Source organism: Ursus americanus, chromosome 35 (assembly GCF_024610735.1).
Source record: "Ursus americanus isolate L20-20 chromosome 35, mUrsAme1.1.p, whole genome shotgun sequence".
In the NCBI taxonomy this organism is placed as follows: domain Eukaryota; kingdom Metazoa; phylum Chordata; class Mammalia; order Carnivora; family Ursidae; genus Ursus; species Ursus americanus.
This window is the reverse complement of record NC_142161.1, coordinates 16,103,934-16,126,109: the sequence shown is the minus strand read 5'-3', so window position 1 is coordinate 16,126,109 and position 22,176 is coordinate 16,103,934. Positions and strand designations below refer to the sequence as shown.

The window sequence follows — 22,176 nt, the reverse complement described above, 5'->3', positions numbered from 1 at the left end:
ATTTGTGAAATGTACAAAGCATATCAGACTTTAAATCTCCCTGCCTTGTGAAAGGAGACCGCAGTTAGATGTGTCTGGGATCACAGGAAATTACTTAAAGTATAATCAGGCTATCTGGGTTGATCTGATATTTCAGAGAGATAATATTTTTGAGGCTCTGTCCAAAAGCGTGTTCAAAATTACATGGCACTGAAGATTTCCCTTGCTTTTGTGGCCTTGCCAAGATGTGTTACTTTATCTGCAGTAATTATCTAGGCTGACTGAGCACTCCAGGTTACATATTTCTTCAAATTATAAACTGTTTTAAAATAACATAGAGAAATTTATTGGTCTTCTTTACAATATCATAAACACTAAGCCAAAGCATAGCCCGGCCCCCCTACACCTAGTAAAGACATTCAGACTTTAAACAGGCAAAATCTTAATTTTTACCAGGCATAGGTCTTTATTTCTTTTATGAAGAGACTCTCTCAGAGCGATGACTGAGCAACATTCAGGAAAAATATCTTTCTTTTCCCTGAATTTTTAGAATAATTTGATAAGCAGCCAAACATGTAAGGGTACGGCTTTTGAACTTTGGTCGGTGGTCACTGCGCAGACAGAGCCAAACTCATGACCCTTGTGGATTTGTTAGCGTTAGTTTGGGGTGCTAATTGATGCCAGGCCTAAGTCTCAAACCCAGCAAGCAAAAGCAATGCTTAAGTTGCAGGCAAACCTAGTTCCCGGAATCTTTAACATTTGTATTCTGCCTTATTTTTTTTTTAAGATTTTATTTATTTGAGAGAGAGAGAGCATGAGTGGGGGGGGGGGTAGGGGGGAGGAGGTAGGGCAGAAGAAAAGGGACAAGCAGACTCCCTGCTGAGCAGGGAGCCAGACATCAGGCTGGATCCTAAGCCCCAGGATCATAACCTGAGTTGAAGGCAGACGCTTAACCCACTGAGCCACCCAGGTGCCCCTGTATTCTGCCTTATTTTATGACGAACTACTAACATCTCCCTGCCCTCCACCTGTTTGTTCTGTTCTAGAGAACAAGATCTGTGGCTTATTCATCTCTATGTCCCCAGAACTCTTCACTTTGCCTCTTGTGCAGATGGAAATCTCAGGAAATGTTGAGGCAGAAATCTGTCTAGAACTGTAAACCGCACCCTTCCAACGTGATTAAAAGACTCTTGTGCTCATCATTGCCAAGGCAGTGTTACGTGGATTATTGTTATATTTAATCTAAAGTAAAACAGAATATCCACAGCCAACATTTGTCTGAGAAATGTTCAAAGAAAACCTTTCTCCCCAGCACCTGCTAAAGAAAACTGTTGGAATCATCTCCTAGGTCGCAGCCTCGTCTCTCCACCATCTGACGTGGTCTTCTGCAGGGGTGACAAATGCAGAGACCCCATCCCCCTTGAGTTCAGTGGTTAGTCTTTCGTGGAAAGTAGGTATTTTTTTTCTCTTGGGGCAGCCTCAGTGGAAGGTGACTTTTGAGAGTACAGAAAACAAATATACATGGTAGGAATTGTTCTGAAGATGTGCTTCCTAGGGCCTTTTCCCAAAGTCTGTAAGGTAGGCGTGTACACCCACATTTCAAAGCCTCAGACATGTCTTTACATGTTCAGTGTGACTTTGGCCATGCTCAACCAACCAGTAAGAAAGCAAACATACTCCATAGGAGAAACATCTTATTTCAGTAAGATAGGCTAATTACAGTGAATTAAAATCTTTACTTAATCTTCCCACAGTTATCCTTTTAATGTGTTCTGTAATTGCAAACCTTTAGTCTGTTAATCTCTTGATTCATTAGTGGGTTTCTTAAGTGTTTATTAAGGAGCATGTGTAACATTCTGGTAATTACTAATAATCTTGGTTCATAGCACATTTGCGAAGATCTTGGCAGGGAGTTTCATTAGATTCCTCACCACTTATTGTCAGTGTACAATTTTTATTAGCTGTCGCCCACCTCTATAAAATATGGAATTTGGGGCTTTACAAAACAAAATGAAATGCTTCCTCTTTCTTATGGCTAACAAAGTCAAATATAAGTCTGTGTGTCACTGTCCCTTCAAAGTCAAAGTGTCCTCTAATGTCTGCTCTCCCATTTCACTGCTAAGGAGAAAGGCCAAGAAGGATTAAGCTGCAAACCTCACTAGTTTTCACTGCTTACTCGTGGCTACACTTAAATTGTAACTAGTGGCTCCTGGTCTGTGTCTCTTTTCTCCTCAGGTCCTTACCTCGGACAGAAAGGTGGAATTTGTGTGTAGCCCACAGCATGAGGGTAGCATACAATTCCACTCAGGAAAACGTATCACTCAGGACTATCTTTGGTGGCATCTCCACCCGAAACAAAACAAACCTGTCTACCTCGCCTCTGACAGCGGAAATCCCTTTAACAGCAGACAAATCTGAGAGATAGCATCTCATTTGAAAAGCTATATTAAAGATAAATGGTGTGAATGCTTTTCTGAGAGTGGAGTTGAAGAGGGGAAGATAGGAGAGAGCACAAGCCTACTGTTGAACTGGAAAATGACCTGGAGATGATGCCAGAGCTAAACTTCTCCTATCTTGCTGCTCTGCTCGGGATCAATGGCAGTACCAAAGGGATGGTTTGGATGGCTTTCGCCCCCTCCCGAATCTCCATCAGTTCCCTACCCTAAAGCACCGCAAACAATCATATGATCAAACTAAAAAGCAGAGTGTGTGCTATGTGAACATAGCTTCAGGACAGATGTCATCATCTACCCCAATCTGACTCTTTGCAACTCAACTGCCACCCTTCATATAAATATACTATAAATCACATATACACATACATAGATGCATATACGTGTATCTGTACATGTGTGTCCTAAAGCCTCCCCTCCCCAATATAGATGCCATCAGCCATCAATATTTTTTAAAAATATGATAGATATAAAATTACTTTGCAGATAAAGGCATTGCATAAATTTGCGATTTTGAAATTTTCAAAAAAACCTCATCCTACAGCTTTTAAGGCAAGCAAAGTCATTTTATTTCTTACAGACGTATCTTTTTTATGGCATATCTTAAGAAGTGCTCAGACCAGCTGAATGCCTAACCTGGCATTTCTAACTGTGCCGAGAATCAACAACAGACTAGTCTGAAGTTTGGTATCACCGACTAAGCACACATCTAAGGCAGTGGGAAAGGCTATAGTAATGGTTCTCGATCCGTTCGGAGAAAAATAAATAGTTTAGTGAGTGAGAACATTCTTCAACTTTTAAAAATATGCTTGTACATTTGTTTGTGAACACTGAGCAGCCCTTCTTTGCCCTGGTGGTTACCACAGTAACTCCCTTCATGTTTATGGCACGGTGGATGACAGGGCTGTTCCCTCCACTCGGAGGAGTCTGCACGACCGTGCTGCTTGGCACCCCAGCAGACGGGGTTGCTGGCTCCTGGGCAATGAGGCGTACATAGGGGTTGAGCCACATGCCTTTCTTTGTGGTTCATCCTGACTGCACGTCAGGCACTGAATACTTCTCGAGTGTTACTCCACTGTCCCATTTGCCAGTTTGGCAGCAGGTTTTCATTCTAATAAGAGAAGTTTCTCAGATGGAGATTCCAGATGTGTCTAAGCTGGTTTTATTAGGACAATGGAAAGGTCCAACCTTTTCTTCTAAATACAATCAAGAGTAGTGTGGCTTTGCCTTTGTAATTTTACAAAGAGTTATATTACGTAACTGGAAAATTGTCTCCCCGGGCGTAGAGAGAATTTGTTAGCCCAGAATGCAGCTTGGAATAATGCTGACGTAAAGCTTCAATCCAAGAGAGAAACCTTTTAAGTTGCTGAAATGTAGTAGAGAGGAAGAAGGAAATTGCTGTTTTACATGATTGACCAAAATGCACTGTAATTATATCAACTTGAAACAGACTCCTTAGAACTGATAACTCTGTGATCCCAACAAGTCATGTGTAGTAGAACTAAATACTGCATGTACTTTCTCTGCAAAGTGTAGACATGCCGTATTTGAGATGTGCGGTAGAAGAGACAGCTGTACTTGCCTTAACCTGCTTAATGGGACCTCCCGCTGCCTTAGCCTAGTGAGGAATGGAGGGTGGCTTTACTGAAGAATCAGTATTTACCCTGCCTGCCCATCCTTTTGCACTGCTGTACAACACAGCTTGTGGACTCTCCTCACGTGATGACGCCACTCTTGTTTATAATTAACAGCGTCACTCATCAGTCAGTTTCTAAGTGGAATACTCATGGATTCCACTCACTGCTCTTGTCGCCTGTTCTAAAGTCTTGGGTAAAATTTAATCACAGATATTTAGCCCAAAGATAGCCTTCCCATTTTCCCTCTTTCCTCCAGTGTCTCTGCATAGTATTATTTTCTGTCAGCTACAGTCTACACATAGATAGGAGATTATCTCCAAGAAGAGTAATAATGGTATCTACTCAGTGCCAGTCAAACTCCTTGGCTGACACTGGATACTCTGAAACACTATTATTACTTGCATATGGTAATCATCTATTTGCATAGTTCCTTCACCTAACTAGAAGCTTCTAAAGGGCAGGATTATGTCTTATTTCTTTGCAATGCCCCAAATATTGGAATACCTAATACATACTTAGCATTCAAGAACTCTTATTAACTGAATGAATGGCAGGTTAGAAATAGTATCTGTCAGATTCTACAAAAAGAAAGAAATTGCAACTAGCAAGTAAAGTGCCTAGACTTCCAATAGCAAGGTTAGATGACTAGTTAATTGTGAAAGAACTGTAGTTTGTATTCATCTTGGTGTAAGCTGACGGAAGACCCGCCTCAGTGTTACCCAAGCACACGGACATCATAGACAAAGCCGATGTCTGGAACTTCAGCCGTGAAAGAGGGGCTAAGGTCATTTTTCTAGGCATTGGGATGCACTTGCTTTGGTCCCTCTGCTGACTCATTTATAGCCCCTTCTAGGACCAGGGTCACATAACTGGGAGATGGCCATGTAGAGTTCACTGAAGTACTCAGCTGAGGAGTGGGAAGAGGTCAAATGGTCTCTACTGGGCTTTTTGACTTTATCTCATAAATTTCCTCTCCCAACCCACTCAGGTCTCCACCTGAGCAACTGAATGGCCCAGCAGAGTCCTATAACACCTGTCCTAAAGGAAACGTGGGAGGCTGCCATGGTGGGGGATCTCTTTCTTCACTTCTCTTGAAAGGACAGCTTTTCCTCACTAGCCTTTCTCTCATTTCCCCACCTGGAATGCTTTCTCCCGCTTACTCTTTTTGCCTCTGAATCCTATAGGACCAGCTCAAATCCCTTCTCCTTCCTGAGCTCCTTCCTGACGCTCTGCAGAAAGCAGTAATTGCTCCCTCTGATAAACACCTGGGCAATTTGGTGCTGGTGCTACTTGACATCGTGAATATTTTTCTTTATATTGTAAATTATTTTTCTCATTTATTTATTTATTGTGACTCTTGAAGTGAAGATAATACCCTGAGTTTTTTTAAAACCCATAGATCTTATTTCATATGATAGTTATTTTAAAACATACTTGGTAATTTGGGAAAAAAGCATCTAGAAAGGAATTTGATGGAGGTCAGTGAACTTGAGAATTATTACAGATATTATGAGAAAAATCTACAAGCATGTAATACTTTTATGATATATAAAACTATTTTAAAGTATTTTCTTAAAAGAACAGTTAGAAAATAATGTTGGACTTCCCAACGAAGACCTAAGAAAATGTTTCATGCTTAGCAATGAATATAGGTTACAAATATGCAATTGGAGAGATGGAGATTCTTTTTCACACGAGAATCAACATCATATTTTGGAAATCACTCCCTGTGTTGTTATTTGTAGTATAAACAAATTTTATGTAAAGTTATTTGTTGTGCGGGTGTACATGTAGTTTTCTATTTTGGGTTTAGTGTTAATTCATTTTTATCCAGAGTACCAAGGTATCTCATCTATGTGCAGTAGTCCAGAAATACCAAACACGGTCCATCGACCTGACCATCAAATCGTGTTCTTGGTTCTAGACAGAACTGCTTACTGAGCCTCCTGGGCCGATGGTTACGCATACACCACGTGTACCTCTAGGTCTGGAACAGTTTAAATGAGTTAGCTGTATCGGTCCATGATCTTCTGATGAGTTCAATACAATTCAAATTTTAGAGATCTAGTTCTTATCTAAAAACTAACCTTCTAAAAATGATTATGCTAATAGAGGTTTAAATTCGACAAACAAAACCATTATGAAGATGAACATTTATGATGCTTTAAATTTTGGCAATAGTGGAATATTCCTTGCTGGGCTGAAGAGGATCAAGAGAGTGTCGTGTTGAATGTATCATAAAACATACACACGCGCGCACACACACACACACACACACACACACACACACATGCACGCGTATATATAAAGAGGAAAAAGATTACCCAACAAGCTTACCCCTTTCTTTACATTCCTGTTGCCACCATTGATATTCTGGCATTATATTCACCAGGATTATAGTACTGCCTTCATGGTTGTTCCGCCCTCCATACTCCCATTCCAATCCACCCAGTCAGGCAGTAAATATTTTTGTTGGTATTTCTATGTGTCCTGCTGGAAGAACTGTGCTGGCATACTCAACCTCCTCATCTCAGAATGACTACCCTCCTGCATGATTAGGTTCAGCAACTCTCTACTTTACAAAATCAAATACAATCCAGCCTCACTTTCCAGTTTTATAGTATACTCATCCCTTTCATATGCCCAACTGCATCAGGCAAAGCAAAGTAGTCACTCTTTTCTGTGATATGTGTGTCAGTTTTCAACGTAATTCCCTGAGGCCTAGAACCATAAAATACACCATTCTTAGAGGTAGAAGTGTTCGTGTTATAAATCCAACAATCTGAGAAAAGCGTCTTAAAGTAAACAATAGAAGAGGTGTTTTTGAAAATTCGTTTAAAAATTTTTGGTGAAATTGTGGATGGAAGAACAGAAGGGTCTTAACTCAGAATTGGGACAAAGAAGTTAAACACAAGTAGTGAGCAGACTAAAGAAACCCAAAAATGGAGAACAACTGGGATGTAGGGAAATGAGAGTCCTTGTCATAAATCTCATTAGAAACAAACCCCAGATAAAATACAAAATAAATAACTTAAGACCCTCACCTTGGGGAACTCCCAAATTTTGAAGGTTAGAGTCCGGAGATGCATGATCGTAACCAAAAAGAAGAAAAAAAAAGAATTATGCTTTCTAAAATGCGATAGCATTTTTGCTGAGCACCAACTATATACCGAACATGGTGCTCCTGTGAAAATGCAGGCAGCCTGAATGTAATGACCAACTCTGCTCCATCATGAAGGAGAAGTAGGGATTATAAACTATATCACAATATGACTGCAACTCTTGCTCTAAGCACAGGCTCCTGTCTGCCAGAATGAATTCCAAATTCACAATCAGGATCAAAGTTAGGCCATATTAGCTGCTCTGTATTTTTAACCTTTGTATTAAATTACCATCAAGGGGGCACTAATTAAGATAAGAAATAGAGCTACTTATTTGTTTCATATGCACCTTCAGATTTCTGAATTCTGCATTAAAACAATCTATGACATCTGTGTATGTTTTTCATAAAAGAAAAAGGCATAAATGCCTCGGGGTGCATCTGCCTGGCTAAGAAACAGATGAAAAAATTCTATTAAAGTACAGAGAAATATAATTTTAAAGGCTGCAAATATAAGGTAAAGATTATATAAGGCAAATAAATCAAAATCTATAACAAAACCCAGAATATTTTAGATTAACCTGAAAAGGCTAAGTTTCCTAAGACTTTGAAAAATGAGGAAAGCCATTTGGCAAAATCCTTAACTTGGATTATTTTTTGTTTGTTTGATTTTTTTTTTTTTTTTTTTTTTTTTTTTTTACTCCTAGGTTCCAGATTCAGAGATGTGCAACTGATCCAAACAGTTATAAAAGCTTGGGAGACAGCTTTCGAACGATTTTCCGAATAGAAGGGTATGTATGGTTCTTTGTGTATGAACTTTATGTTGACATAGGCGTTTGACATATTATTACATAACATGTTTTTCTCATTTTGGATGGCTCGTTTTCCTCGTGTTATTAGAGGAAAATATTTAAAAGGGTGCCTTCCCACTTTTTTGTGTGTTTTTCCTGATAATACAATTGAAAACTATGTATACACAAGAACTACCACAAAAATGGTATTAATAATCAATTTGCTGACTAGAAGACAATTTCTGTTTTGTGCCATTGAGATTTTTTAAAGTTCTCGTAGCAGCAGCTATCTAAATGTAATAGTTCTTTATTTCGATTCTTGAATATAGTGTCCAAATGTGTTCCTTATTTGCATTGTGGCTTATGAATATTCAGTCAAAACAGAACTATGTCAAAAATCGATGTGTCAGATTTGTTACCCTATCTACTAGATGATTAGATAAATAGAATATTTTTTTACACAAGCTAAAATTGTCTTTGATGTGTAGATTCGGTTAAAGACTCCTTCCAGCATAATTTTCCAAAGGATATTAGATTTGCTTTTTGAAGTTGTTTATGTAAGAAAATTGGTTGAAAATAATAAGTATGCAAAAAATGGTAACAGTGATAATAAAAACTAGTATATACTTAGCCTCTACAGTGTACTAGAAATCCTCCTTATAACTCTGTGAGGTAGGTTCTATGAGAATCCATTCCAGTTGGACAAATGAAGAAACCAAGATTCAGAGAAATTAGTCATTTTCACATATCTGAAAAATAATGGAACTGGGACTCAAATCTGGGCCTGCTTGACCTCAAAGCCCATGCTCCTAACCTTGGTAGTTCACTACCTCTGTTGGCAGATATACTATGGATGTTATTCTCCCAGTTGTTTATTTCAGTTAAACATATGTTGTGGATGTGTTTCCATGACAGTATATATACTTTTAACAATACCGTAGTAATTTTTGTATCGACATGCTGCAATTTATTAAATTAATCCTTTTGGCAGACCACTAAGTTGTGCATTTTCACTATTACAAACAAGGGTGCAGTAAATATCCTTATACTATTTTTTCACATTTGTGTGCACATATATTTTTTCTATAAAATAAGTTGCTGGCTATGGACATACAGGATCAAATGATATGCACATTTTATATTATAAATGTTACCCAATTATCGTCCAAAAAGTATCAGTATTTGAGAGTTCTCATTTCTCCACACTCTCTCCAACACTGGACATTACCAATCATTATTTGGTATATCTGTCACCCACATGTGTCTCCTGTTAATAATCTAACAGGTGAAAAATAAAATTGTCTACAAGCATTCTTTTGATTATAACTGCGATGGAACATACTTTTATAACCATCAGATGTCATTTCTTTCATGGATTTCTTATTTATGGTCTTTGCCCATTTTTCTTGGGTTAGATTTTTTATTGATTTGTAGGAGCTCAGTATATATTATAGGTACTAATTCTTTAACCATGACATAGATTACAAATATTTTTCCCAACTTGTCATTTTTCTTAGAGCTATAGTGCCTTACACCTTTCAGAACCTTGTCATTTTTGAAGATTGTGGTTTTGTGATCATATCTCTCATTTCCTTTGTGATATCTGACCTTGTTGTCGCATTAGAAAGGATGTCTTCTAAGCCCAAGGTTATAAATATTTTCTTCTGGTATGTTTTACATCTTAATCATTAATCCATCTGAAAAAATTTTTTAATGCACTGTATGGCATGTAGGAATGAAATTTTATTTTCAAATGGTTAGTCAATTTGCCCAAGCACCACTTGTTGGAAAAGCTCTCTTTTACTCCCTCATTGGAAACGCTAGCCCAAACCTCTACAAACACGTCGTCTAAATCTTCTACTCTGTTTCTCCATTTCCTATTCTGTTTCATTAGTTTATCTCTATGCCAGTATCATACTGTTTTAATTCGTTTACTTTTGGAGTATTTGGATAATATATAAAAATATGCCCTGCAGTAGAAAGCCTAAACATTTTTTCTTTCTTTTTTTTTAAAGACTTTATTTATTTATTTGAGAGAGAGAGAGAGAGAGAGCGTACAAGCAGGGGGAGGGGCAGAGGGAGAGGGAGAAGTAGACTCCCACAGAGCAGGGAGCCCGATGCAGGACTCGATCCCATGACCCTGAGATCATGACCTGAGCCAAAGACGGATGCTTAACCAACTGAGCCACCCAGGTGCCCAGAAAACCTAAACTTATGGTGGTACAGCACCGGTCCTTCTATGGCCCTCCCTTCTTCCCCAGCTCATTCTCCATACGCGGATCCGCTCTAAGAACAACAGATCTGCTCACATTCTCGTAGCTTTGCATGCTGGTCGTTATCTTATTCCTACAGGACCAACCCCCTCATCCACACAAGAAATCATCCCTCTTCATTCACACTTCTCTCTCTCTCTGACCATCTTTTCTCTGCCACATGCTTTTTTTTAGCAGTCATTCATATATGATATGCAAAATATACCATGCATCTCTCTAATTTACTGTGGCTATTTTCTGTCTGTCTCCTCTCTCCCACCCCAAGGATATAGTCCCCTAAGGGCCATTTTTCATTTAGCTCTGTATCTCCCGTGACTGTGTTTAGCCCTGAGTACAGATAGTAAGTGCCCATTAAATGAATACAAGTCATCACATCAAAAGCATAATGATGCAGAATGAAACAGAGATGATAACTCTTGCTATTGACCACACCCTCTGAAGTTATGATAATAATCTTGATGCCTGATTAACTGTTTTTAGGTGACTAGTGACAATGAATCAGCAAGTTCTTGCCAGTACTCTGGTGATATGGTAGCTGAGTGCCATAGATTAATGATATACCAGCATCTATGACAACTAGGATCAAAATCATGCTCATTTTACCCAAAATATATATAAAGGTGAAGAAATCCTCGTGCATTATATAGTCAATAGCAGTGTTGCTTTCCAGTAAAACAGTAGTAGCAGCATTGCCAAGTTCTGTAAGCTGTAACAGATATCTCTGAATTGAATGTGGGAGTTCCTTAGCCAGGCTCTTTATTTCATGTGTGTTAGGAAGAATTTGATGTTTCTGCTTTGATATCAAGCAATACAACAAACATACAGCATGTGTGGTCCTTGCATAGTAAAATTGGCCTTTTCCTAGACTGTATGTATAATTGCTTCTAGAGCAAATTGACATTCTTTCTGTAATGCCTTTAGATCTGGACATGTTATTAGCCCAAAGCCGGAGAGCTCTAGTCTCAGAGATGGAAATATTTGTAAAAAATACAAAAGAAAAAGCTTCCTGTTATTTTTGATACAGAGCAAGAACATTTCATAGTGTTGTTAAAAAAAAAAAAGGAAAAAGAAAAACGAAAAACGCTTTTAGCACATGTTGTGTTGGATTTTTTTTCCTAGCGAAAGCAGTTTCTTTTGATTTTCTTATTTAGCTTGTAGAGCACACTCTGCTTTCAAAGACATTTTTCTCACTCAGGGGCATCAGGCCAGTCTGGTCTGTGGCTATAGGGACATGGTGCAAGTCAGCTTGACTAGTAACATAGTTAGGACAACCCATCTCTCCTGGTTTTTCCTGTATCCCCCAAGTTAAAGATTTTGAAAGCTATTTCTTTTCTGTTGTTTAAGAACATTAAAGTCTGCTCATACTCTTAAAGTCTGCACAGATCTCCCATTTTCCTCCCTGCTGTAAGAAAGTGAAGGGTACTCGTCACCGTTCAGAGAAATGCAGTTCCCCACTTCTCTGCCCAGGATTCATGTTTACAAGAGACAGTGGCTCAAATACATGGGTCCAAGTCCCTTAACCACTTCTAAGGTTCTTTTAAGAAGCAACAACATCGATATATTGTACTCAGTGAAAGACAGGGCTTTTCAACCCAGCTTTACCCAAAAAAAAAAGACCTTCCAAATGTTTGACAAGGATTTCTATTATATGGAATCATCATACTTAGCTTTTACCAAAGAGGCCATTGTTGTTTTATCTAATGGAGAAGAGAGAACTCATAGGCAAGGAATTTGTCACTGTTGAGAGTCCTCCATTGTCACCATGATTTTTTCATCTTACTCTGGTTTGGCAAAAATAAACCCATAGGTCCATCTACTGAAGTAGTGAGCCCAGAAGACATAGCCTAGCTGATTAGGTGCCTTTAAAACCAATTAGTTTCATTTTGTAAGTTCTCCCAGCAAGTAGCAGCTGGTGTCTCCACTTACCATGTGCTCCTGCATCGCGTCTTCCTTCCTTCCGTTTCAGAGTATCTCCTGAAAGTTTTTCTCGTCTCTTTTGTACCTGTCGCTCTAAAGAGAGTGATGGAGATGCACACAGATGGGCGAGGGGAATAAAACAGAACTTAAGATATTCTGGTGACATAGGTCAAGAAAGACGTGAAACTAGTATTTATTTTTTTCAGTGTAACAGGCACAATTCTGGGGACTTTTTCATACATTATTTCCAACACAACACTGTTCCTCAACACAATGTAGCATTATGTCTGTATTTTGTATAAGAAAACAGAAGATCAGAGAAGTTAAATAACTTGCCTAAAGTCACACAGGTGTTCGTTCCCATTATATTATATCACCTTTTACTAAACACCAAATTTTGTTATATATTAAACGAAAAGAGGACAATGTGAAAGTAGTGGCTATAAACCCCTAATTTTTAAATAGCTATTCTAAAACTTGCGGTAGTCCTACCCTCAAATCACATAGCAATTTAAAGCAGCTTTTATCTCTTCCTTCAAGCAAAACACGAAAACCCTGAGAGACTATTGTATGTTCAGTTAATCGAATCTTGTCAATTCCAAGACAGCACCACAAACCTCTGATAACACAAGACTCTTAATCTGGTTATTGTCCCATCCCTTACAAATGCCTCCATATCTCTGGTAAGTTCATGGTTTTCCATCAGTCTGCTCTCATCCTGCATGTTCCTCAGTTTTCTTCTGAGAAAAATTCATGGACATTGGTTTGCCCAAGGCACATAACTCAGAAACAACTAGGTCGGATTAGACTTAGTCTCAAATGAGAAACATGTTGATTGCTGGTGCCTTCAGAAATATGGTATTCTTCAGAAAGTATTACTGTAGAAAATATGTGGTTGCATTTGGGGGGCATTTGAACTGTGTTTTGTTTCACGATTTGTTTTCTGTAACCACTGATGCTGCCCCAAGTATCATCTTACAATCAGACCACTTGGTGATTATAATATTTTCTAGTTAAATGACATTTAAGGCCTCGTTTTATGAGCTCCAGCATAATTGGCTAATTTGGTAAACTCCAGATGTGTGAGATAATGTGCTACTCGTTTAAGTGCCTTTCAGACGGCATAAATGGCACAGCCCCAGGAGGTATAATCACTCCCTCTTGTTTTCATTAAGAAGGGGAATGAGTGGCTTGTGACACAAACAAAGGAAGCGGGACGTCTACAACTCAAAATCAACTACAACCTGGTAAGATTTGGATATTTTCTTTTTGCAGGTGGACCAACTCCAAGATCTGTAACTTAATTTGGTGTCTTAGTGGGTCCACTTTTAAAAACATGGTTTACCTAATGTAATGTGACCAGGTGATTTGAAAGCACCCTTGCGCCTAAATGGAAAGACTTGCCCCTAGAGAAAACCCCCTAAGCAGACTCTGGAAACCCCCTCACTTTCACATGGAAGGGAGGGGAAGTACTGGACTTGAAGAGACAGTGGAGGCGCTGACTCGTCCCAGGAATGGCAGTTATTTGAGCGACCAGCCTCCTCCCCACCTAAGCCAGGTTCCAACTTCACAAGGCCCCATAGTCGCTGCTACCTTTTCTCTCTCCTCTCTCCCCCACTTCTCATCCAACCACCGCTACCCAGTGTTGCTAAGCTGGAGTGGAGCGGCTGGTTCTTAGCGTCGCTGTTCCCTGGATCCTGAGGCTGGTCCTCTTATCTGATACATAGACCCAGTGCAGTTCACCTGCAGCTGAGGGGTGGGTCCCTGTGTACTCACTGCTACTTAAACAGCGCGGAGTTTTCGCTCAGGTGGATAATTACAGACTGTATCCCAGGCCCCTGAGCAGATAATTTGCAGTGCAAATCAACGGTGTATAGATCATTGGGTATTGATTGGGTTGCAGGCCTGGGGGACCCAAGTGAATTCATTCTTTGGTGGGTGCCAGATGTCCACTGTGCCTTCTGTGTGAGTGTCCTGGTGCCTTGAGTGTCTTCTCTCAACTCCTTTTTGTTTTACCAGAGGCCCTTCCTGGTACCCGCTGGACCTCCCTTGAGTGCTCCCTTGTGTTGGATTGTTTTCAGCTTTCTCGTGATATAATCGAGATAGAACAATGTGAAGGTTAAGGTGTACTATGTGATGATTTGATACACACATATATTGCAAAATTATCACCACAATAGGGTTAGTTAACATCCATCACCTCACGTAATTACCACTTGTGTGTGGTGGGAACACTCATGACCTACTCTCTTAGCAGCTTCCAAGTATCCAGTACAGTATGATTAACTATAGTCACCATGCTATGCATTAGATCCCTGCTCCCTTGTTTTCCTCGGTGACAGGGAGGAAAGCAGACCATCCCAGCCGCTCTTGCTCCCACGCTAGAGTTCTGCCCTGGCTTGCCTGGGCTTCTTAATGATGGCACAACAGAAGTCGTCCATTTAGGTAGGGGAGAGAAAAAGAATAAGAAAATAGCACAAGAGGTGAGAGTTTGGAGAATAAACTCTAGCAAATCTGTCCGGCAGGTCTTAAACGTGGTGGGCCCAGGTCCAGATTATGGCATCCGATAAACCGAGCCATTTTCTTCTTCCAAATCTTCTCCTGTTTTGCAAAGAGAAAAAAGAGTTGATCTCAATTCAGTCATGGGCCTACTATCATTATTCCTGAATGATCTGTGTTCCTTTTAAAAGTGGCTTATCAATGCTTAGTATATTGTACTCATAAAATTTTAGACATGAAATGTATGTAATAGCTTTTCACAGAAAGTATGTGGCTAAGTACTTTAAACTCTGATTGTTTAGCAAGTCAAGGTTGAAAATGAAAGAATGTAGGGTAAGGAGAAAATACTAACGAAGAGTATTTTTTTAAAAAAAAAGCAGAAAGTTGAACCATTGGCGCATTATTTGGCATTTCTGTCCTACAGATGATTTTATACCACTGCGAAGGCAAATAGTTGCTGGTTTAAGCTGTATTGGGTTGTAAAGTGGTCTTTACAATCAGGGATGATGAATTTCCAGAGTGCTCAGATAGCAGCATCCTTGTGCTTCCAATATCCCAGAGCTCTGTCAGAGGTCTTTTGTTCTGCCCACAGAATGACCTTTAAAATGGTTTCAGCTCCTAGATTTTCCTCCTGTCATCACCATAGATTGCTAGCTGACAGTCACACTCTGACTCCCCCAGCCTCTCACTAAGAATACTTTCTGACTTACTGACTGGCCTTTGGCAAGGATTTAAGTGTTGCCAAAGAATAAGTGAAAACGTTTGCAGTGATGTCAGCTCGTCAGCAAGGCCTGATTAAGAGACCAAACACAGCCTCTCCCAGCACACAGTGCTGACAAGAAGGAAAGGAGGACCAGTTGTTTGGGTGGAAGTAGTTGTCTTTCGGGAACGTTAGTGTCTCAATCCAGAACCTGAGCAGATATTCCCATGTTTTATAGAGTGTTAATGGGAGGTGAGAGGATTCTATGGCCAATGGGAGATGTCCAGTTGGAAATATTTTCAAGCCTTTATTTTAACTTACTCTGGATTTCTGATTAGCTAGATGCAGTTACGTTGGGGGAAAAAATGTCTTTACCAAAACCCTAATCCTTTTTCGAGCGATTGTTAAACTGAACAGTTTCAGATGAAAATGAGAAAGAAAAGAAAATCTCCTAAAAACTCCTACCTTTGTTTGATTCTCTTAATGTAGAAAATAAGTTAAGCTTATTAAGCACTCGATTTCAGCTCAGGTCATGATCTCAGGTTGTGAGATCAAGCCCTATGTGGGGCCCCACACTGGGTGTGGAGTCTGCTTAAAATTCTCTCTCTGCCCCTCCCCCCACCACCACTTGCACACACACTCTCTGTTAAAAAAAAAAGGAAAGAAAGAAAGAAAATAACTTAGGCATGATTTGACATAAAGAAGTTAATTTTTCTTTTGAGGGGGTGGGTGGGTTTGCAGAAGGACAGAGAGTCCCAAGTAGACTCCATGCTGAGCACAGAGCTGGATCCAGGCTTCAGTCTCACAACCCTGAGATCATGACCTGAGCTGAAACCAAGAGTCAGGTGCCTAACCAACTGCACCACCCAGGTGCCCCAGGAGTTAATATTTTATCATCATCATTGATTCAGCCAGCATCTCTGATTTCATGGAATTCCATCTTTCTGTCTTCTATTAAGACATCTTCTATTCCTGGCCATGTGCAGATTTGATCTCATTTTATTTTCCTTGGAAAGACAAGGTCACGTGGATTTTTTAATATTCTAGAACACTGTTAAGAAGGTAAAAGCATTGACAAGATCCATCCATACATATGTGAACATATACATGTATTTAAACTAAATTGAGTTGCTTATAGCTTAGATTGCTACATTTTCTCTGTAAGTCCCATGAGTCAGATACCACTGGAGAATCTGACTGTTAATTGTGGTTAAGTTTCTACTCAGTTCCTGCTTGGAAATCTGTTTCATCACCCAATTACAATGTTCTTGTCACTAGTTCATGAATTTTTGTCTAGTCTCATGACTTTAGCTTTACCTTTCCTCCAGGTATTTCAGATGGTTGGAAAGGAAAAGGTTCAGACACTCTTGTTATGACAGTGATTATATTCAAAACCACTGTTTCTATTTTGACCCTTTACTGTTTGTGAAATGTGTCCACGTGCCTTCCCTCACTTGTTGCTCACAAGAACCCTGGCAATAGGCAGGTGGGAAGTATGATCTCTAGTTTTCTGGTTGGGAAATTGATAACAATGTTAAGGGACTTGCCCAGCATCCCATAGCTGGTGTTTATCGTGGTGAGTGTTCATCTGAGGTCGTCTGCATCCTGTATCATGCTCCCTACTCTGTCAATAACTTAATAGTGGCATTAGTAATAAGAGAAGCAACACCTCAGATTTACACTGTTGCCAGTAAGGGCTCAAAGCATTGTCATATATGTCATCTCACTTGGCTGAATAGCATCTGGGGGAGTGGGGAGGTAGGGGAAGGTAGCATCTGGTATGGTTGATTACTTCTGCAGACCAGCAAACTTCAACAGAAGGGAGGTTAGTGAGATTCCCAAAATAATAGATTGGTTCCTAAGATCAGCACCCAAAGAACACAAAGGTGCACTTTTTCTTTAAATGACATCTTGGACAAATGAAATTGGACTAAAAATGTATTATGAAGTGTGGCACCATCCTCCCATGAGACCAAGATAGAGGTCCATAATCCTTTGGGCAGAGCCCTGTTCAAAAGAAGTTAAGGATGCAGTTTAAGGTTAAGACTCATTGAATGAACTCATTTATTTGACCTGTCAGTGCCTCTGCCTAGCTCAACTTGAATATTGAGTAATAACCAGGAAAACCTCATGAAACATGAGATAAGGCATTTAACCAAAGTTTCTTGGATGAATTGTCAGATGGAGTGAAAATCATCATATGACTGCATTAAATGTTAAAATATGTGGTCACCAAAATCTAAACAAGATGCCAGCCATATTCAGTGGCCCTGTTCTCCTGCTGATAAATACTGTTCATAAGTCTCTTTGTCTGGCCACAGAGAACTTGTAGGAAAACAACGCCCTGGGTACCAGGAATTCTAAAGTGAACACAGTCTCAGTGGTAACAAAAAAGGGGATTAAGTGTGAGATGAGTTTTGGAAGCTGTCAAAGAGAGTTTATAAGTTTGTGTTAGATGAATAAGTTCTTTGATTTCTTGGCATAAAGCTTTAACTAAATTAGAAGAATCTAGAACCAAAATGAAACAAAGGACATGCTCTGGTGTCATTACCATTTTGTATTCTTACAGTTTTCAGTGAACAGGTCAACATGCTTTCAAAACTCAAATAATAAAATTCCCAGAAATTGGCACTATTTATAAAAGAACTAAAATTAAAAGAATATTGCAATGTAATCCATTAAGCAGTGGATCAAGGACATAACAATGACTAGAGATCTGGCTTCATATGTAAAAAAATATCTGTGTTAGATTACAAAAATGTTTCTTGACCACTTGTTCACTCCTTAATCCCCATGGTCTGACTTCTGTCTACACCATGTATTTACAAACTGCTGTCTCAGAAGTCACCACAGGACTCCTATCCTTTTCCATGGGATCTGAGACACTGGGGATTGTAAGATGTGCTATTATTTTATGTACCATTAGAAAGAGGAAATGCTGACAACTAAACTCCTTGGAGTGATTCAATAATGAATACTGGTGTTGAGTGAGAAGGAGAAGTTTTGAATGACTTTCTACTCTTTCATGTGAATGACTGATGATAGCCAAATTATGTCACTTACACATTCATAAATCTCTGATGATTTCCTATTGATTCATGTTGTAGGGTGCCACTAAGATGGCCCTAATGATCCCTGCCCCCTTGTATAATCCCCTCCTTTTAAGCATAGACTAGGCTTATTGACTCTCTTCCAATAAAGAGAATATGGCAAAAATGATGAGATGTCACCTTTGAGATTAGTATATAAAAAAACTGGCTTCTATCATGGTAGACCCTTCTTATTTTTCTTGCTCTTTTGATTTCTTGGAATTTCATTGCCTTTAAGTAAGCTCCCCTATGGAGGAGCCCATGTGGTAAGGAACTTAGAGTAGCTCTGGCCAATTGAGAAATTGAGGGCCTCTATTTAACAGTTTGGAACTGAATACTACCAAAAACCACCTGAGTGAGGCAGATAAAACCTCAGGCCCAACTGATAGTTTGACCACAATCCCCTAAGGGACCTTGAGTCAGGGACACATACTAAGCCATGCCCAGATGCTTGACCCACAGAAATTGTGTGGTGATAAAAAATACACAAAAACAAATCCGAACCCCTTGACATGGTATCTATTTGGAGTTCTCCATATCTGCTTTCTGAATCTTTTAAGCTTTATCTTACCTAGTGTCATCACATGCATGTTATGGTCAAGCCCTTCTGGACCAATTTAACTCCTGAAATGATTCTTCCGTGGTTTTTCTCATGCATATTCATCAGCCCAGAATGGCATTTTTTTTCTTTTGTCCAGCTCTGGTAATTCTGGTCATCCATAAATAACCAGTTTTCATGCCACCTTCTCTTTATCGCCTTCTCTCATTACCCAAATGGAAATTAATGTTCCCTATCTGTTCTCTTGTGGCCTCTTCTTCCTCCATAACAACATTTCTCTTCAGAGTCAAAGAGACCTGGATTAGAATCCCACATATAAGTTTGGGGACCTTGGGCAAATTACTTAATGTCATTATACTTCAGCTTCTTTATTTGTTGCCTAAAATAGTAGTATCTATGTTACTATGTTGCTAGCACTTAGTATAATAGATGGTATATAAGTATGCACACAATAATCATTAACTGGCTCCATTATTATTACTTTCTATTGTAGCTAACTATTTGTAACTATTCACAGTTATTTAAACGTGTGGAGCTCTGATAAAATCTCTCTGGGGCTTCTAAAGTGTATCACACAATTCTTTGTATATAATCGTCATCCAAGTTACGTTTGTTGAATTTAATTAAATGATTAGTAGTTTCACATACCAAGCTATTCTGGCCACATTAATATAGAAAATAAATATAGTCAAATCTAAATAAATACCAAGAATAATTTATGATGCTGCTGGTACCATTAAGACAAAAATTCTAAAGATGATAATCTGCCTCTATCTCCTGAAGAGTAACATCTTTGTAACAGTCTCAGAAGATAGTAGAATATTTTTAAGGGCCATGAAGGTGTCTGAAGGTAGGGAGTTGGCTTTTGACATTGAGTTTTTAGATTCAGGGGACTCACCATTGACAAGTGTTGTTGGGATACTTGACAGGTTTGGTTAGGGAAACTGGAAGAGCTGACGAAGACCCAAGCGAAGGCAAACAATCTACCCCCATTGCTTAGAATGTGTTCTCTCTTTATGACACTTGCCTGCCTAGGGTTTAATAAGCACAGGGACCCAGAACAGTATAAATAAAAGCCAAATATTCTGGTCAATAAAAAGGTGAATTAAAGTAAAAGCAAGCAAATGTTTAAAACATAATCAGAGGCAAATGAAGAGTTAGAATCTTAAAAGACTGTATTAACAAACTTTTGGTTCCAGCAATCAGAGTAGTTTGTATCAGAACAACTGTCCTGCTGAAAGCAACTATAAACATTGGACAAAATACACAAAACTACTTTTGAAGGCATTAGAGAGTCATCAAAAGCAGGCAGAACTTGCAAAGAGCTACAAGACCTGAGGGAAGGAAGCCCACCTCAGTGAACTCTACATTTACCCAGGCTTTTTCCATACTTTGCTAAGTCTTGTGGGATGGGGTGGGGAAGGGAGTTCAGACCAAGTCTGAGGAGAGGAGTGGGAGATCGGTTTGCAGAGCTCTCATATGTCTGGGATATGAGAAGCAAAAATATCCCAAAGAAGAGGGAAACTAGAGAGAAGTGAACTTTGGGTTTATATGCAATTTCTCCTTGAGGCATTTGCCAACTCCTAAGCTACACGTGAATAGGAAAAATTCCCACAAACCCAGCAAAAAGCAAAACAAAACCCCAGAAGCTGAGAGGCTATAGAGAGGAGCAGAAAGTTCAGCAGCCCCATGATGCTGGGGAGACAAGGGTTGGACTTCAAACCCAGCCAGGTAGAGGAGTTCCGGTAAACACAACAGGTTTTCATTTGAGACTCAGAATGCCCACATCCAAGAGGAAGGGCTCTGCCCTAGGAATAAGGGCAAAATAGAAACACATTGTTTCTAACAAAGCCTAAGTCAGCAAACCCTCAGCAAGATGAAACTGATCTGCTATATTCTCTCTGTTCACTAGGAGAACATTCATTCCTCTTTTGGGGGAAGAGGCATCATCCAGAGGATCTTTGAATTGTTTTATGCACGATGCCCTACCTTCAATTAAAAAATCACAGGTTCTTAGAGAAGAAAAGACGAAAGAACCAAATATCAAGGCAAACAGAAACAATAAGTGACTCAAATTTTGGGATTATCAGATGGTGATTTTTAATTTATTTAATTTTTATTGTGGTAACATATACATAACATAAAATTTACCATATTAACCTTGTTTAAGTATACAGTTCAGTGGCATTAAGTACTTTCACTTTGTTGTGAAACCATCATCTCCATCCATCTCCAGAATGCTTTCATCTTCCCAAATTGAACTCTATTCTCACTAAACAGTAACTCCCTATTTCTTCCCTGCCCCCAGCCCCTGGAAGCCATCATTCTACTTTCTGTGTCTCTGAATTTGACTACTCTAGGTACTTCATACAAGGGGAATCATACTTGTCCTTTTGTGATTGGCTTATTTCACTTAGTATAATGTCTACAAGGTTCATCCATGTTGTAGCATGTGTCCAAATTTCTTCCTTTGTTAAGACTGACTAATATTCCATTGTACGTATATACCATATAGTGTTCATCCATCCTGTGTCGGTGGGCAGTTGGGTTGTTTTCACCCTTTGGCATTGAGAACAATGCTACTGTGAACGTGGGTATACAAATATTTCTTCGAATCCCTGCTTTCAGCTTTTTTGAGTATATATGCAGAAGTGAAATTTCTGGATCATATATAATTCTGTGTTTGATGGACAAGAACTTTTTAAAAAAGATATAATAAATATGTCTGAAAAAGTAACAGATAGGGAATTTCACCAGAGATACGAATCTTTTGTTTTTTAAGGACTCAAATGGAAATCTTAAAAAATACTGTAGCTAAAAATAAGAATTCGGTAGGTGGATTTTTAACCCACATGTTGTATTGTCAGCACTTAACTTGTTAATTATCTTATAAATATTTAAATATGATGGAACATGTTTTATCTGACTACATTGCAGTAGTAGGTACTCCATATTGTAATTCATTGATTAAGTACAGATATAATAATAATAATAACAAAAATTTTTGCTGAGAGAAATCATAAAAGTTTTTAAAAATTCATTTTAAGCAACTAAAATAATCATAATAATTTGCCAGGGGCCAGGCACTTTGCTAAGTGCATTACATACGCTAACTCTGTGTATTCTTACAACAACCTATGGGAGAGGAGCCATCATTCTTTCCATTTTACTGATGCATC

General features: G+C 39.1%; 1 protein-coding gene across 4 annotated transcripts in view; it reads left to right on the top strand.

Annotated features, from left to right (window-relative positions):
• The window catches only part of SLC25A21 (solute carrier family 25 member 21), a 472,035-nt gene that overhangs the window by 341,856 nt on the left and 108,003 nt on the right, over nt 1–22,176 (top strand). For all 4 annotated transcript variants that reach the window (XM_045799826.2, XM_045799836.2, XM_087859066.1 and 1 more), the window contains one exon: nt 7,877–7,960. In XM_045799826.2, the coding sequence (XP_045655782.1) occupies nt 7,877–7,960 (84 nt within the window). The remainder of the gene's footprint in view (nt 1–7,876; nt 7,961–22,176) is intronic.